General features: G+C 33.5%; 1 protein-coding gene across 3 annotated transcripts in view; it reads left to right on the top strand.

Moving 5' to 3' along the window:
* The window catches only part of GRIA4 (glutamate ionotropic receptor AMPA type subunit 4), a 442432-nt gene that overhangs the window by 346896 nt on the left and 75949 nt on the right, over positions 1 to 19587 (top strand). For 2 of the 3 annotated variants that reach the window (XM_044666282.1, XM_044666281.1), the window contains exon 9: positions 15368 to 15478. In XM_044666282.1, coding sequence (XP_044522217.1) covers positions 15368 to 15478 — 111 coding nt within the window. Of the gene's footprint in view, positions 1 to 15367; positions 15479 to 16758; positions 16792 to 19587 lie in introns of those variants that run through there. The other variant, XM_044666283.1, reaches the window with a different exon arrangement.

Consider the following 19587-nt stretch of genomic DNA (forward strand, 5'->3'; position numbering starts at 1 on the left):
ATGATTTTTTTAATGCTTTGACAGATATGCCAGTATGAGTGGGATAAACCAGATTATATAAACTGTCCATGGAAATTTAATTATGCCTTTCTTCTAAAAATAATGATAATGATGTGTTTGAAAATCTTGTAGAAAAGAATTATGTAAAACGACCTTAACTTTGCAGACAAGTATATCATGTGCATGAGAAGTACACCTATATGCTTGTACATATATGAATATGAAGTCAATATAAAAACTTAATGATGCTCTCTATTTCAAATGTACTAAAATGGTTCTAGATTGTTGGGTAGTAATGTGAAAAAATATCAGTGAAGTAATTATAAAGTGTGTTGAATTCCTTTCCCCAGGTTCTTATATGTAGCAACTTATAAATAGTTTAGGTGGCACACTTTTAGTGAAGCCATGCCTTATAAATAACTATATATAATTGAAAAAATCAAAAACTTAGTAATTTGATTAATAACTATTCTAATACTAGTATCAGGAAGAAAATGTACTGCAAACAATTTTCCCTAAATATATGTGTGTGTGCGTGTGTATGTATATATGTGTGTTTGTGTGTGTGTGTGTGTGTGTGTAGCATTATTCATATTTTAACTAAAAGTTGTGCACATTCCCCAGATTGTAAATATATTAGTGGTTGGCAAATGTTTCATTCTGAGTAATTAGATTGCACATTTGCCAGTCCAGTTTTGAGTGTTCTGAACATAAAGGATATTAAAGGGGCAAAGGAATAGGCACGATGGTTGGGGAAGAGTGGAAGTTGGGAAGGTATAAGTAGGGTGAAAAGAAGTAGATCAGGTACTTGTAATAACAAGTGGTTTAGGAATCTTTTGACTACAATATTACATCACGGTCACCAGTGATTTCAACAGTCCTCTATGGTGACTAACACATAGTAATTTTTCTTATGCATCTGACTTTATTAGGCACTATTGTAACAAACTTTTTTTAAGTTCAAAGTTTTGTATAAGATCAACCAACATTATTATCTTCATGATTCCAAATGAATTAAGGATCTAATTGTTAGAAAAGCAGATTTTGTTCTATGTGAATTCAATTTCAGTTCTGCAAACATTTATTAAGTAATAACTATGTACCTGACACTGTGCCAGACTTAGAGATATGAAGAACAAAAAATGAAAAACAGTTCATGCCCTCAAGGAACACAATCCTTGAAGGATCTTATAATTTGAGGAAAATAAAAAAAAAACTTGATAAAAATTTCCTCTTTTTTTTTCCTCACTGGATCTGTGATTTTATTAAGGTAAAAAATTTCTGCGAAGAAATTTCCTCCAATAATGCAAATCAGCAACCTTATTGGCAACTTATATACTTACTGAATTTCCTGATATACCAAAGGATTGGGTGATTTTCCATAGGTTGCACAAATAATAGGAAATAGAGGTGGGATTAGGACCCAAGTCTTTCTAACTCAAACACTATTTCTCTGTCCATGTTTCTCAAACACTTGCTTACCAAAATCAAATTGCTCTCATCTGCTGGCTTTGAACAACATTATAAGAGATATTTTGAGAACATTTTTTTACCACATAACTACCTAGCTCAACCCAAAGCAGATTCAAATGTAACTGGGAAATATATAACAAAAATTGTAAAAACTAGAACATAGTGTTAATTTGTGGCCTGCAGAGGTCCTTATGTGCTATTTAGTTGCCTCCTTCTAATTGAGTTTGAATGCTGTATTACTAGAATTGAATGTAGTAATAGTAGAAAAGTTTGAGAATGGAAGAAAAGGTACTTCAGTTTCCTAATGGTTAATGCATGATTCCATGACTGATGAAAGCTCATGTAAGAGAAATTTTCTGTAACCTAAGGAGTTTCCATGGCATTGTGTAATTAACCTATTTTAGTATAATATGTCAACACTTCACAGGAAAAAGCAAAGAACAGGGAATAATCTCGTGAGTTCACATTATGCCCCCTGAAAAGTCTGGAAGCAAAGTATCTAAGCAAATTGACTTTAAAGATGATAGTAAGCATATCACACAAAACCAGTGGTATATTGATTTTCAACCAGTCTGCAGACATACTGAACCGAGTCCGAGACCCTGAGCACCAAACATAACAGATCTTTAGAGAAAAAAAGAGAAACTTAACTACAGCAACAGGGGTCTTATGTTTTCTGAGGGCCAAGGTCTCCTGTACTATTTCTGTTGAGAGGGTCCAAGGCGGAGAGAAGTCTCAGGGTGATGGTGCTCTGCTAGAGTTATTTTGCATAATCATCTCAAAAGAAAGCTTATGAATCAGATAAGTTGATTACAAAAGGAGATAAAGAACTCCTTTACAAAAGGAAAGATTAAGACCCATTCTGTAGATCTGATTAGAGATTTCTATATGATTATATAAATGTTTTTCTTACTATTACAACTACTACTACTATAGTTTATACATTATAGATGTCTTCTACTCAGTTATTCAATTAGTTGGGATTTTTCTGTTTAAATCAGTAGTTAAACTTAATCCTATTTATCATTCCTACTTAATGACACCAGTCCCAAATGCACAATCAACTTTATTACCCCCTGATTTTTTTCTTTTATTCCTGTTAAAAATTAATCAGACAATGATAAGCAAAATATTAAAAATGACTATATAAAGTCAGCAGAACCATTCATTGGCAATTAGACTGAAGAAGATTGAGTATGCATTTCAAACCTTTCTTTAAGATACCTTATACAAAGGCAAACAGAACCAAAAGTAATCCCAGGAAGTTGCTAACTCAGCAATACTTGGACATTATTCACTGACAGACAAAATAGAAAGCCATAGCAAAACTAGCTTGTGATTGGGAAAAGTAGCTGAGTAAGTTTGATGCCAACATGGTGTCTCTTGCAGACTAAGCTAAAGATGTATGGATTTTTTTCAATTTTTTATATGTGGTTAATACTTTGAGGTGCCACAAACACCCTATCTAATTTATTTGTAGTTATATTTTAGTGAGTTAGTCATGTCTGATTCATTGTGGGGTTATCTTGGTAGAGTTTTGGAGTGGTTTACCATTTCCTTCTCCAGCTTATTTTGTAAATGAGAAAATTTAGGCAAACAGGATTAAATGATTTGCCTAGGGTCATATAACTAGTAAGTACCTGAGGCCTCATATAAACTCTGGGCCTCCTTACAAGTACTCAATCTACTGTACCAACCAACTACTCCTATCTAATTTATTAAGTACTTCAAAAAAGATACTTGACTAAGTGTCAGGAAACAAGAGTTCCAATCTCCACCTTGCTATTAACCTAGGGAAAAGACACTGGATTGCTATTAAAAGAAATTGGAATTTGAATCATGGCTCTTACAATTATGATTTGGATAATGTTATGTAATCCCTCTAGGCCAAAGTTTTTCAACTCTAAAATGATGAAGTTGGATTGATTGAGCTCTAAGTTCTCCTCTGGTTCCAAAGAGTATGTTTACAACATGCTGAACCTCCAGCAGCAAAGGATCAAAGTCATGGAAAGTGACTGATCTGGCAATTTATTGCATCGAAGTTTGGTTGGCTGAAGTCCAGGACATCGTAACATGAATGACTTCACACCAGCTAGAGCTAGAGCTGAGTGCATCAGACTTTGCTTTAGTTTGCCAAAATTTAGAGGACATTGACAACACATACTCTTTTTGCCATTTAGAAATCACTAAGCTTAGCACTAAGTGAAAAAGAAAAATTAAGGAATATCCTCCAAATTCCTCCACTAAGGAAGCATTCACGGAAAGGGTTTTGCAGAATCCCAAGATTCCTCCATTTCCACATGAATTGCTACAGGTACTATAATTGTTTTTTGACATAGTGTCTTATTGTACCATCACTACATTTCCTTAGGGAATTCATTTTTTAACATTCAATATTCCAGATAGAATATCCAAGTTGTCATATTGTGTCATATTAATTTAATGTGACAGAAAACTAGTCCAACAATACAAAATAAACAGAGCACAGCCAGAAGGAACGTAGGAAAGATGGGCAGGAAAAATGTAACTGAGATTATATTTAAGAAGTTAAAATTCTTCCATCACTCTCAACTAGTGACTTTCTCAGCAATATCAGAAGACATGTTCATCAATAGTGAGAAATAAAATGTCCAGTTTATTTTAGTTTTTTTAAAGATAACAAGCAATTTATGAGGCAAAGAGAGTGAAAGCAGCAGACCCTGGAAAGAAAAAAATCAGCCAAGCAACTTGAAACAACATGTACCTTGGACAGGAAGGAACAGAAGGTCAATATGACTTTTCAGTCCCAAATAAATAGTCATACTGTCAACAGTAGAATTCTGAATTGAACAGACAATTACAAAAATTTTATAGCAAGTACAGAGCAAAATGGTACTAGCTAGAAAAGAACATGAGTGATGAAAGAGCAAGATGGTAATAAGTAGCAACAAAGTCAAATAGGTTTCCTGAAAAGAATTATTTCCTGAAATATTGAAGTGTGATTTTAACAGAACCTGAGAACTGAGAGAAGGATTTTACAGAGCAAGTTGGGAAAGTGATGCACAGTAGATCTTTACAATCAGATGGCATTAATCTACATATCTTGAAAGAAATATGAAGTATGAAATTGGGTAGATCTATCTGTCTCTGCATTTCTATAGCAACTACCAACTTGGGCATTCTGTCAGGAATATTAAGCTTTAAAAATGAGCTACCTTGGAAAATGCAGTTATGGTGAGACTGGGCAATATGTCTGAGAGATGCACAATCATTCTTATAAATTGAAAACTTGCTGACATGGAAGCTATCTTTGAAAGCACCTCTTAGAGACAACCCATCAGTTTGTCTGACTTTCTTTTCCATGGAAATTGATTGAGAGCCTAATTAAGCCAACTAGGTATTTCTGAAGCCCCAACTTCTAAAAACTGCTGAATTTCTTGAGTACTCAGAACACCAGCAGAAATGGTACAGCACCCTTTGGCTCTGTGTCAGAGGACACACAGATGAATTGATTCCAAGATCTGCTTAAGATTCAAATTTGGAGTTGACCTAAAAAAGTAGTCAACTTCTGATGGCAATTGTAAATCAAAACAGAGTTGCAGAGGACACACTTGATATTGAGAAAGGAATAAAAATTTCCAAGAGCACCAGAAATATAGGAGAAGTGTATAAGAGCCTTTCCAGTTCACCCTGGCAGCTTTATCCTTGGCTATTTTTGCATACATAACTGCCTGCATTCTCTTCTGCTGGGAGACCAAAAATAATTCAGTTGTCCCCCTTCATTTAATAATTTAGGGATTTGAAGTCACTTCTCACCCATTTTCATGATCTCAGGTTTTATGGAGGTAGGCAGCCTTTAAAGATGAAGTACAAGGTAAGTAACATGTGCTGCTAGCTCTCTCCATTAATGCTGGTATAGATCTTAAGTTTACTTTCTTCTCTTGCAATGGTACCCATGTTTCTACTCTCTAATGGTTCTCCAACACAGTTATATAAGCTTCTCTATAACCAAGTAATCCTACTATCAGAAAATAGGGAAACATGATTACAGAGGGCTCTCAATTTCCAGTGATGTCTTGCAAGACCCTGGCTGCATAGAATAAGAGGGTGTCTGATGTGTTGTTTTCTTGTTTTACTTAATTGCCCTTCAGAAATGTGCTTCCACAGGATAAATGTCAAACCCCCAAGTGAATTTTTAAATGGAGAATATCCAGTTCTTACCAACATTTGGGGGCTTGAAAAAGAGCACTAATCCTATGGCTCTTCAAAAAAACTCATTCCTGGAGAGTTATTGCTTTTGTATCATGATCTGAATAGAATAAGGACTTCATCAATGAGAAAATGTCTGAATGGTACCCTGAACTCAGAATGTAACTACTATCACAGAGTCCTATTACCTGGCTAGTAGTCTTAGTCAGGAAATGACTGAAAGTTTTCTTATGAGGAAAAACAGAAAGAAGAGGTTCTGAAAGACAGACATGGCATTAAATCTGATTATACATAATATTACTGAATACAAGTGAAATTTTTTTAATTTTTCACATGGACATGTATAGGTCAGCAAGCTACTAAATTGATACCCATTCATGATTCAGGTATAAGCCATAAGCATCACAATGAAAGGAAAGGGAAAGGAAAGGAAATAAGCATTTATTTAGTACCTATTATGTACTAGACACTATACTAAGCATTTTCTTTCCAAAATTATCTCAGCTGATCTTTACAATAACCCTGTGAAGTAGGTGCAATCTTTATTCTCATTTTACAGCTAAGAGAACTGAAATAAACAAAGGTTAAGTGATGTAGCCAATATCATACAGCTAAGAAGTGTTTGGGGTTGGATTTGAATATAGATCTTTTTGGCTTCAGACCCACTACTCAGTCCACTGTACCACCATTTTGCCTACTACTATCATCATCATCCCTAATATTTATATAATACTAAATATGTGTTTAAGCTCTTTAAAATTATCATTTAATTTTATCTTCACAAAAACCTTTGTAGGTAAGTGGTATTATTATCCACATTTTACAAAGGAGAAAACAGGGGCAAATAAAGGTTAAAGGACTTACCCAGGGTCATACAGCTAGCATGTATCTGAAGCCAAATTTGAACTTGGGTGTTTCCTCATGCCAGGCCCAGCATTCTATCCACTGTACCATCTAGCTACATATACACATATGTAGGTAAAGCACTCTAGTGCAATATACACTAGGCCAACTTTAGAGTTAGAAAGCCCTAGGTTTGGTCCTGCTTCTAATAAATAGCTACTTGATCATGGTTAGGTTTTACCATGTCACCTTGCCTTTTCAAAAATTCCAGTGACTCTCTATTACCTCCAAAGATCAAAGATAAAACATGAAATCAGCTAATACTTAAAGCCCTTCATAACCTAGACCAGTCTTTCCAGTCTTACTATATTTTACTGCCCTCCATGTTCTCTGCAATCCAGTAAAATTGGCTTCCTTGTAAGAGATATTCCATCTCCCCACCATCACCACCACCCCATTTCTTTGAATTTTTACTGATTTTCTCCATGCCTGGAATTCCATCTCTCTTCATCTTTGCTTCCTAACTTCCTTCAAATCGCAGCTAAATTCCACCTTCTTTAAGAAGCCTTTCACCTTTACACTATTATTAGAGCCTTCCCTTTGAGACTTTCTCCAATTTGGGTTATGTATATTCTGTTTGCATAAAAAGGCTTGCATGTTTTCTTCTCCATTAGCTGGAGTTCTTTAAGAACAAGAACTGTTTTTTTGAATTTCTTTGTATTCCCAGTGCTTCACATAGTACATAGAACATAGTAGAGACTTGATAAATGCTTCTTGACTTAACTTAGGCAAGTCAATGCCTTAGAAAATTCTCAAATTCTCTAAATCATAAGGGAGTTATGAAAAAGTGGAGTAGTTTCTGCACTAGGAGGTACCTATGCAGATGATATCACATATCTGCAACAACAACAAAAATAAATCTCTATAAAATTTATACTACACTTAACTTATTGGGTTAATTAATGAAAGAAAAACACCTTGCAGACATTAAATAATAATATAAAGATGAGTTCTTTATTATTTCTTTTTTATACTATGGTTTTTGTGTAGATTTTTATACATGACGTATACTCTTTCAGTGTTCTTCTTTGCTTATGTGACACTTTAGAAACTTAATGGAAAAAGAAGTACTCCAAAACCTATTAGAACAAAATGTTAATTCTAAACCTGTAACTCATACATTGATTAGAGAAGCAAGTTTTCATATTCACATCAATCAGTACAAGAAAAATGAGTGGTAGACACTGAAACCTGTTCTGAGGTCCCACTATATTATGTTATACTACTCTTAGAAGGACCATACAGAGAAATTGCCTTTGGATTTTATCTCATGTGATAAAAGATTTTATTTTTCCCCCTTTGTGATGAGTTAGAGAGTGGGGAGGGTTGTTCTCTTAATCTCACAGGACACTAATAACCACAGACACTCTATGCACTCCATGCTAAACTTTTTCAATACTGAACTGTCACGAGAAGCTCTTTACAGCTGAGAACTTGGGACCACCTAATAGAGTACTTTAAAGATAGAGCAAGTGAAGTATTGAATAAAAGATAGGCATCCACTTTTTTTGAGACTATGGTAGCTTCAATATGGGATGAAATATTCCTCAGGAAGATATTAATAGAACCACACTGTAAGAAACAGATGCCAGTTGTGAAGTAGGAAAGCTTCCACTGATTAGTAAAGCAACTAGCTATTATTTATAAATTTTGAAACACATTTTCAAAAAGTATAATTCACTCTTTCTGGGCCAATTGATTCATGACAGATTCAATAGGAGAACAGAAGGGAGTATCAATAAATGAGCAGTAAGTAGTGTTTTGTAGGAATTAATGATTTGTTCCTCAGAGGACAAGTATAAAACAAATACTGATGCCAAATCTGTAATGATACATCTACATCCAAAGAGACTCAGAGGGGAACAAAAATAATGGGAAATAATAAATAGAGAAATAGACTTGAAATTGGAAAGGTAGGTTATGAATCCTGTATCAGACACTTTCACTTACCTCAGGCTCAATCTCCTCATCTGTAAAATGAGGGTATTACTTTGTAAACTTTGCATATAGGTTAAGAGTACCAAAGTCAGAGATTGAAGACTCTTATCAATTTGAGGTCAAACCAGTATAAGTAGTCACTGTTTTCATTGACAAATTATGCCATTAAACAGTTTATCCATAATTAGTCAAGATATCTGTCAGAAAATGTGCAGATATACATGCAGAGGTCTCTAACTAGAAGCCATTATTATCCTACTATTCTGGGGTGGAATTTTAGAGCTAGAAGGATCAAAGCTAACCTCCACAGTGGGGCAGGAATCAAGATGTGTGAGTGATTGTGCAATATCTAATCATTCGGAATATATTTCAATTATACAAACATTTATTTCCTACTATGCACCAGGCATTGTTCTAGTAACTAATGATACAAAAAGAAAAAAAAACTGTCCAAGACATCAAACTGTTTCTATTCCAAATGCATGCAAAATACGTGACTATATCATAAGATTTCTTTGTCTATAACAATGTAGATCAGCACCTACTCTTGTAACTTAATGTCTTACAGAGTTCCCTGGTGCACTGAGAGGTTGGGACATGTCCTTTTTCACATAGCCAGTACATATCAGAAGCAGGAATTGAATCCAAATCTTCCTGACATTGACTTTCTATCCTCTAACCCATGTTGCCTCTCAAAATATATAGAGAGCAACCTACTCTTTTAGCTTTCATTTAGATTCATCTATACCAGGGGTCGGCAACGTATGGCTCTCGAGCCATATCTGACTCTTTTGAGGACCAGATATGGCTCTTTCTGCAGGAGCCATAAAGTCAAATTTTTTTTCAGGCGCTGTTACAGGAGCGCACACTGTGAGCACTGTACGGCTCTCATGAAATTACATTTTTAAAAATGTGGCGTTTATGGCTCTCATGGCCAAAAAGGTTGCCGACCCCTGATCTATACAATTGAGAGGATTAAATAGTTGATCTCTAAGATTCCTTCCAGTGCTAGATATATACCATTTAGTATAAACTAAGTAGTTTATATTAAATTATGGTTCATTCAAAGAAACCTATCAATAGCACAAAGGTACACAAAATCATATAAAGGAACATAATGAGCTTGAGAGCCTTAGGCACTATTCTTCATTCAATGACTAGCTGAACAAACTGTCCTTTTGACACTTGGACAATATATTGGCCACATTTCCACTTTGCTTAATTGACTCCACCTGAAACTTCAGCCAGGAATAAGTGTCTTATAGCTATGGATTTCAAAGAATGTCCAGTTTATATTTTTGCCAGAATTACAAAGTCTGATGGTTAGAGGTAAGAGTATAAGACAAAAGTCTGGCAAGATTGCTGTCCAAAATGGTTATTCAGGAGACAGGGTTGATAAATAAAAAGAAAGATGCAAAGTAGAAATGTCTAGTCAATCTAAATAATGATCTTTCACTGGGAATCAAGCAAACGAATACAAATTCTAAGTGTCCAGGAAGTGTCAAAATAAAAACAAACCATTTGGGGTGTGAGGAGAAGGAGCATTTAAAAATGAGAAATTCAAATGCATGGGAGCAGCAGTTAGTTTATTTTTTTTTAATTTTTTATTTTTAGAAAAATTTTCCATGGTTACATAATTCATATTTTTACTTTACCCTTCACCCCCTCAACTACCCCCCCCCCCAGCTAACTCGCATTTCCACTAGTTTTAACATGTGTGGTCAGTCAAGACTTATTTACATATTATTGATAGTTACATTGGTGTGGTCTTTTCAGGTCTACATCCCCAATCATGTCCTCATCAACCCAAGTGTTGACAAGTATACTATTCTGTGTTCACCTAATTTACATACACTTTTCTTCTTTATATTCAAGTCTTTCACCCATTCTGAATTTATCTTGGTGTAGGGAGTGAAGTGTTGATCTAAACCTAATCTCTCCCATAATGTTTTCCAGTTTTCCCAGCAGTTTTTGTCAAATAGTGGATTTTGGTCCCAAAAGTTAGGCTCTTTGGGTTTATCATACACTGTTTTGCTGACGTCACTTACCCCAAGTCTATTCCACTGATCCTCCCTTCTGCCTCTTAGCCAGTACCATATTGTTTTGATGACTGCTGCTTTATAATATAGCTTAATATCTGGTACTGCTAAGCCACCTTCCTTCACGTTTTTTTTTCATTATTTCCCTTGATATTCTTGATCTTTTGTTCTTCCAAATAAATTTTGTTATTGTTTTTTCTAATTTAGTAAAAAAAGTTTTTTGGTAGTTTGATAGGTATGGCACTAAATAAGTAAATTAATTTGGGTAGAATTGTCATTTTTATTATGTTAGCTCATCCTACCCATGAGCACTCAATGTTTTTCCAATTCTTTAGATCTAGTTTTAATTGTTTGGAAAGTGTTTCGTAGTTATGTTCATATAATTCCTATGTTTTCATAGATGGAGTCCTAAGTATTTTATATTGTCTAGGGTGATTTTAAATGGTGTTTCTCTTTCTACCTCTTGCTGCTGTGATATGTTGGAATGCAGTTAGTTTAGCTTTGCTAAAGGGATACCAGGAATCATCTGCTTTTTAGATTTACTTTGTCCATGGAAGGCTAACAGACATCCTTAGACAGTTAGTTATTTGTAGACTTAGAAAATGTCTAGATAGTTTTCATGTTAACATAATATACTGAGTTATCCAAGATTACTGAAGACAGAACCAAAGTAGTTTTGCTTCATTCTTCAAGTGCCAAGCAAGGATTTTGAATTTATTGAAGGAATTTTTTTTAATTCTTCATCTTTGAAAGACAATTGATACTTCAGACTTATTTTGTAGAATAAGTGAGATCAAATGTGATTAAAATATTAAGTATGATAATATAAATCATTTTGAAGATCTAAAAATTCTGTGTAATAATTTGTTAATATTATTGTTGCTATAATTAACTAGATAGGAATCTGTTTACAGTGGCTCTGGACCATGAAATTAACATTTTGTGTATGACAAAATTACGTGGAGCAAGAATGAGGTTTAGAACATTTGTCTATGAACTTGACTAAAATATGTAGAAGGACTTCAATATGCTTTCTTCCACTTTTACATTTAATTTAATTTTTAATATTATTTATATTAGAGGAAGAACTAAGTGAGTTACTGGAAACAAGCAAATATTTATATTTTCTGATATTAATAATGTAGGCAATATAGTGATATAGAGGGAAATTGAATAAATAATATCCCTTTATTTCATCAAATCCTTTCATGAAGAAAGCCCCTTAAAACTGAATGGAGAAATATGATCAACATGATTGTAAGGAGGACTCATAGGTGGCTTAATTGTGTTAAAATGTATAAGTCTGTGGATTAATGAACATCTGGGGATAGATTGAATGTCATAGGATATTGATATAAGAAATATGAAGATTGATTCTAGTCCATAGTTCCTCCAATTAATAGACATATAAATTTGGAAAATCACAATTTTTCTAGGCCTTAGGTTCTTCATCTATATAATTATCTCCTTGGGCTTTGTAATTATCTTACATCTAAAATCCTACCCAACTAAAAAAATCAGTGGTCTCATGATTTCTTCCATCATTCCATTGATCTCAGCTTTTGCCTCTGTCTGACTCAACATTTTAATCAATGACTTAGATGAAGACAAAGAATACATGTTTATTAAACTCAAATAAGAAATGACTAATATGTTAGATGACAGAGTTCAAATTTAGAAAGACTTCAACAGTCTAGAGTGATGGGTTCAAACTAGTAGTATTCAATCCAGAAGATTAAGGACCTATTGTATCTATTATAAACCAGACACTATAATAAATATTAGAAATATACAAATGAAAAATTATGCAAACTTTCTTCAAGGATCCTACAGTTGAATGAGGAATACATGGCATATACACCAATAAGTATGATCTGATATAGAATGGGATAGGAGCAGATAAGAGAGCAAGATAAAGCAACCTATAAAAATTTAAGAAGAGAAAGATCACTTTTATCTGACTATATAAGGAAAAGTTTTGTGAAGGAAGTAATATCTAAGATGAGTCTTATAGGAAGAGAAAACTTCATAATTTTCACACAAATTAAAATACTACCTTTCAGGCATGGGAGACTCCATGAATGTAGAGGCAATAGGATGCAGCAGGACAAGGCCATATATCATATCTTTTTCAGTTAAAAGGTGGGGTATGTTATTTATATGGATCATAAATTAATCTGAAGTAGTCTAATAAAGCCAAATTATGAAGGACTAACTAAAGAGTGTGTACATTACTCCATAGGCAATAGGGAGTTACTGAAAGTATTTGATAAGACAAATTACATTTGCAGATGTATATTAGTACGAATATTTTGCCATCTTTGTAGAAGGCGGATTAAAGAGAAGGGAGACAACACAAGAAGAAACAGTACGTTATCTCAGTAATCTTGACAAAAGCCTTGTGAAGATGTAGTCTAGAGTGATGGAACTGTGAAAGGAATAGAAGAGAGAATGGAAGAATTATAGAAGTGAAAAGTAATAGGATTTGTCAAGTGATAAGTTGTTCAAGGCTGAGAAAAAAGAAAGAGTAAGAGTTAACTCAATATTGCAAGGGTTATTTGATTGGGAGGAAAGCTTAAAGGAAAAAGAATAAAAACCTATACTTAGTTTTTGTTTGTTTGTTTTTAAGGCAAAAGTATAGCTTAACCAGTTTGGAGGGTTGAGAGGTAAACTTTTGAAGTTAGAGAACAGGATTTTAACTAAAATTCTAATATAAACCAACAATGTGACATGAATGTTTAACTTCATTATTAGCATACATTAATAGAATATAGTGCATACAAGGGAAATTCTGTAAGGACAGGGAATTTCATTTATTCTCTTTGTATCTTCAATGCCTATCCTACTTATTTACACATAATAGGCAGTTGATACTGAGTTAAACTGATTTTTTGTTAATTCCAGCCCTTCAGTGTAGCCTGTTGAGGTCTTTTTTACTCTAGGCTATTTATATATAATAGATTCTTAATGGACATTTTTTAAAATTGAATTAAATAGTGTATACTAAGGCTGGTGCAATGTAGATTCATAAGAGCATAGAATTAAATCTGGAGGAGACTTTAGGTGTCATCTAGCCTAATCCCTGCTCTTTACAGATGAAGGAACTGAGGTCCAGAGAGCTGATATGATTTGAACAAAGTCGCACAGAGAATGACAGACATAATTCTAACCAAGTCTTTGGATTCTAAAACCTTGTGCTCTTTACAGTAAATTATACAACCTCTCTTATATTTGGGCTACCTTACCAATTGTGAGTTCCTCAATAGTGAAAGGGTTTAAATAGAGAGTATGTGAAAACTCTAGGCATATTGTAAAGGAGATTCCTTCATGTGTAGATGATTATACTAGATGCCCTTCAAAATCTCTCCTTAATTTTGAAATTCTACTGTCTATGATAAAAGATAGAGAGAGATAGAAAGCTAAAAAGGGGATGAAATAGAACTCATAAATCATATTTATTCAGACTCAGAATTGGAAGATGCCTCAAAGACTATTTAGTACAACCAGTACTTGGGGAAAATCTCCTCTGTAGCATACCTGATATACAAAAAATATCATATATATGTATATATATGCATGTATATGAATATATATTCACATACTAAACCAGTAAAATATTAGCCCAATAGATATTTTCAGGTAAGTTTTGCATGACAGTGATTGTAAATACTTCACAAAAGTCTTTAAAATGTCAATTATTTATTAAAAATTTGGACTTATTTCATTTCTCAAAGGAAATATTCAAGGAGAATTTGACACTTCAATGAAAATATTGCCAAACATATTCATTCCTACAAATCATATTCACAGTGTCTTTGGCTCTCAGGATATGATATACACATATTCAATTGTTCTCTTTTTACTGTTTTTGTAATATCCTATTGTCTTTAATTAAAATGTCTTTAATTTGAAAATTTGTATGAATGAACTTTTACTTAATGGAAAAACATTTCAATTAAAATGTCATTTTTCCTTTCTCCAAAATTTTTTACCAGTTTACTGATAATTTCTGGATGAAACCCTCTCCAATATATCTCCCATATAGAGGTTAAAGTAATATTACCATAGTGTAGGTCTGATTTTGTTGCTATCTTGCTGAATAAGCAATGTGTCTCCTTATTATCTATAGGGTCTAATATAAATTCCACTCTTTGGCATTAAAGACCCACATAACCTGTGGCCAGTCTGCTTTCCATAATTGTTATACTCTTTACACCCTTTCACATACTACTGTCCAGTGAAACCAACCTTCTTGCTATTCTTAAAATCAAACAATCCATCTCCTAACCCTGTTCTTTTACACAAATTATCATCCACGACTGGAATGCACTCCTCATCCTTTCCCCTCAGAACCTTTAGCTTCCTTTAAAATTTAGCTAAACCACTTCCTTCTTGAGACATTTCCTGATCCCTTCATCCTCCCTAGTAGGTTACCCTCAATTCATATTGCATGTAAGCATATCACAGATATCTTTCCTTGAATGAAAGTAAACCAATTATTTCATGTAGTAGTAGTAGTAGTAGTAGTAGTAGTAGTAGTAGTAGTAGTAGTGGTGGTGGTGGTGGTGGTGGTGGTGGTGGTGGTGGTAATATATCCAGCATCTAACACAGTGCCTGACAGAGAGACATTAAATTGGTTCAGGTAGATCACTGATTGACATAGCATTCATTTGGCCTTGTTTCATATCCCAAGGTACCAAAGTTATAAAGTGGCTTATTTATAAGTAAAATTTAGCTTCCCCTGTTTAAAAAAAATCACCTTTTTGGGACTATATGATTTATTCCTTTAAATTATACTCTAAAAATGTTTGCAATATATTTTACAGGTTGGTTATTGGAATGACATGGATAAACTGGTTCTAATTCAAGACATGCCTACACTTGGAAATGACACTGCAGCTGTTGAAAATAGGACAGTTGTTGTAACCACAATCATGGTAAGTTTTGTCTATGTGCTTATTCTTTCTTTCTGTTGGGAAACTAACAATCCTCCAGATCGGGTATTTGGGAGGGTCAGAACTGCACCTTAATGGTTTGCTTTACTTGTAATATTCACTTCATTCAGAATCTATTTTTTCCCAAGTTTGAGTCAACTCATTTCCTTTTTATTTGTATTGTCTTTTGTTCTACCATCATTCTTTGTAATAATATTGAAAAATCAAAATGGATGCAGTAAAACTCCAGATGAAAATCTATAAAATGCATAGATTCCAAAAAGATTAAACAACTGAAAAGTCAATAACAAAAAATCAGTATCTTCAGTAGCAAGTCATTTCGGCAGTGCTTCTAAAACATCAATGTAATAACAGTTTCTAGTGCTCAAAATTATTATGTTCAGGCAGTTTACTCATCTATAAGAATTTGCATTGTCTGATTATAATACCAGAGAACCAAATCTGGATATTTTTATAAGTGTTTTAGGTGAGCATTTCTTGAAGCTGATTTGCTTAGTTTCATATTTATTTTTAATGCTAAAAATAGGTTTTGTTTTCTCCACTGGTTATTTTTCTCATTAACCAGACCCTACTCACACCATTATCATTGACTTGCACCTGAGAATTGAGCAAAATGCAGCTGCTTCATTATGTCACATCATAAAATGAGAACTCTCTAGATTTCAAAGCTCTTTTCCTCAAAGGGAGCCTTATGAAATTACCTTTTAAATAATAGACTATCTTACATTTTTCCTTTCTGAAATCAAACATGCCCTTTAGAGTGAATGCTTGTCAAAGCAGACCAGCAAAGGGTGACCTTTACCTAGCTGGTTTTAAAGTTTTGCATCTCAGCTTACTGTACTTTTCACCTGTCTCATTAGACAAGTTATATATTTTAATCATTTGTGGAAACAATCTACCTTAAATGAGACGGAAGCATATTTAGGTAACCTAGTGTTTTTCAGTAAGGTCAACCTATTTCCTAACCTGATCTTGAGATGAAATAGGAAAATGCTTTAGTGACATTTGTCCAGGTTCAATGTGTTGCAGTCCCCTCTGTGTTACATCACCAGTTAGAGATGTAATATGTCATGTCATTGATTTCAAGATTATCTTTCAAGGAGGCAAATCAACCAACAGCAATTGTGTTTGTGGCAATGTGACATATGTAACTTCTAACCATAATATTTGCATGGGACATTAAAATCTATATATATATTTCTTTTCCTAAAAACGACCCAGTAATAGAAAGTCATACTTCAGTACAGTCCTCCTCTTTTCAGCCTCTGATGAAGAATCCTATTTTAAGAAATTGATCAAGAAAGAAAGAGTTCCACGATGCTGCGAACATTCCTAACTAAGGCTCAAGTCTTATTCTCCAATATAGTAAACTTAAACTAATTTTTCATGTGGATTATGGTTCTTCACTGGATGACCAGGCCCTCGACCACCAAAAAAAAAAGTTCTGTGATCATGCTGAATTATCTAAAACAGATGAAGAATTGACCTTCATCCTTATCAAGAGAAGAAATGGATGTTGAATGGGAATCATTTAGTTAAAAGTTTCTATCATCCCCATGTCTTTAAATGAGGTCACTGTACATTCATTATGTATATATGCCATCCATAATTCCAAGCATAGGTAAAATAAGTAAATACATATGAATTTGTGTAATTGTTTCCTGATCAAATAGAATCTTTCAAAAGACACATTTTTTGAAACATTGCCTGTTTTATCTGAAATGGAGCATTTTAATGTGCTTAATAATTATTATTTAGAAAATACCCTTTTCAACTCTATTGTTTGAGGGACTAGAGCGATAATGCTTAAAGCCAAGGAGCTAAATGATATTTGCCCAGCATGTTCAGATTTCCTCATAGCATGTCATCTGTAAGTAAATAAAAAAGGAATTTTAAAATCAAAAGTGTGTCATCTATATATGTATATAGTACTACCTGTGTATAATTTCTGTTGATTGGGAGTACTACCATCATTGTTGTCATTATGAATGGAGTGCAAGGCCAGTGTTTATCTGTTTATTCTTAGTATTTGAAATATAGTTAGAATTCACAAATTCATAACCAAGTAAACAAGACTTTTTACTATTGGACACTTTTGGCCCCTGTTTTTTGCTTTTCTTGAAAATACTAGCCAGGGACCTATGGTATCTCCCAAACCCTCCTCATATTGAAGGAAATAAAATTCAATGCAGATGAATGAGATATTGAGAAACCAGATGTAATAACCCCTCAAAATACATTGAAAATCATCTAAGAAAAATAAAGATAATTTTTTCTTTTAAATGAATAATATAAATATCTAGCCAAAGGAAAAAGTTAAAGATTGTATTGCATGGCCATTTTTTCCTGAAATACTGTATGCAGTCTTGCTACGCTTCCTTTTTGCCTTTCCTTTCTGTATCTTATTTGTGTACTGTACTGCTAGATTATTTTATTGCTAAATAAAAAATGTGATTGAGAAATTAGCTGTTGTACCTAAACAAAATGTGGTGTTCAGCTTTTTATACTTCTAAGATATCATCTCTTGTCAGAGTCTAATGTCAGTTTTTATCTTTAATGGGCCTTCATTTTACTACCTGACTGAAAGGTCTAAAAATGAATGATAGAAAATCTCAAATATTCATTTTTGGTAGGATATCTTATTCCAAGACCTCCTCAATTTTAAATCTAAAATACTGTAAAAATTCAATTCTTACAAGCCTATGACTATTATTGACATAACACAAAAAATCACAAAACAATCATTCATTTAGATAATCTGAGGCAAAATGTTTTGATCCTATGCCTGGGAAATAGGCTTCATTTGATCACAGAATGTTAGAGATAGAAAAGTGCTTAGAGATAATCTAGTCCTACTGCTCCTACCACCACCTTTCATTGCCACCATTTATTTAAAAAATGAAAGAAAGAAAGAAAGAAAGAAAGAAAGAAAGAAAGAAAGAAAGAAAGAAAGAAAGAAAAAGAAACTGAGAACCAAAAACTGGGAAGCAACTTATATAAGTTTACAATTAGTGGAACAGGGATCTAATTTACTTAAAATCTATATGTGGGTAGGGAAGGAGAGGAAAATCTCAAAATGTCCCCCTGTGAGATAATTTGACCTATTCAGAGAAAGTGCATTATTTCAGACAGATCCTTCCTTTACCTCCACCCTAGTCTGACCCTTAATTTAAATTATTTCTATTGAATTCAAGTAGTTTAATTCATCATATTATTGAAATCGAGTATATATGCAGCAATATTCCATGAAACTAAATTCAGTATACTGCAATTTGACTGAAATAAAAGTTAGTTCTGAGAATGTTTAATATAGTTCAATAAAGCATTATCTCATCTTGAGAAAATATTTCATATGGGCATGATACATACTAGGCAAGCCACATATGTACTAGTGCAGATATTGATTCTTCCTAAATATCAATTTTTCTAGTATATTAAAGACCTTTAATTTTAAAACAAGCCAATATTTAATGAACCTAGAACTATCCTAAGGGTGAAATAGGTCAAAATCCTTAATTTCCAGTTGAAAGCATTTTCCCTATGGGATTGTAATAAAATAAGTTATTTACATCCATCAGGATGCTTTTCAGGTTGGCAGCAATTTCCATAGCAATAATCAATAATCAATTACTTTATTAACTGACAACTGATATAAATGATTTTTTTTCAACATCTTAACTATATCAAAATCATTCCCTAGACAATTGCAATGATTACTTTATGTGACATATATGAAATCATTCTGGTAAGGCTTCTATTTCAACAGTTTAATACATCAATGAGTACAATTTCCAGGTGGACTTTCACATTGTTATATGCTTGTAATGTATCTGAAAGGAAGAGAATTTCAGCTCTGCCAAATTGGAGACTAAGCCCACCAGATTAGACTCTGTTGCCTCAAAAGGTCTCTCCAGGCCTGTTAGTAGCAGCATAGGTTTCCCAGCAATCTATGGTGAAAGTTATTTCTGTCAAGTTCATAAAAACCAGGACACAATGTAGTAACAAGGTACCAAAGGCTAGTAATTCCCTAAAAGAATGACTTCGAAGTAAATGTTATGTCACAGTGTGTGTGTATATATATATATATAATA

The sequence above is a fragment of the Gracilinanus agilis genome, chromosome 3, assembly GCF_016433145.1.
Source record: "Gracilinanus agilis isolate LMUSP501 chromosome 3, AgileGrace, whole genome shotgun sequence".
NCBI lineage: Eukaryota > Metazoa > Chordata > Mammalia > Didelphimorphia > Didelphidae > Gracilinanus > Gracilinanus agilis.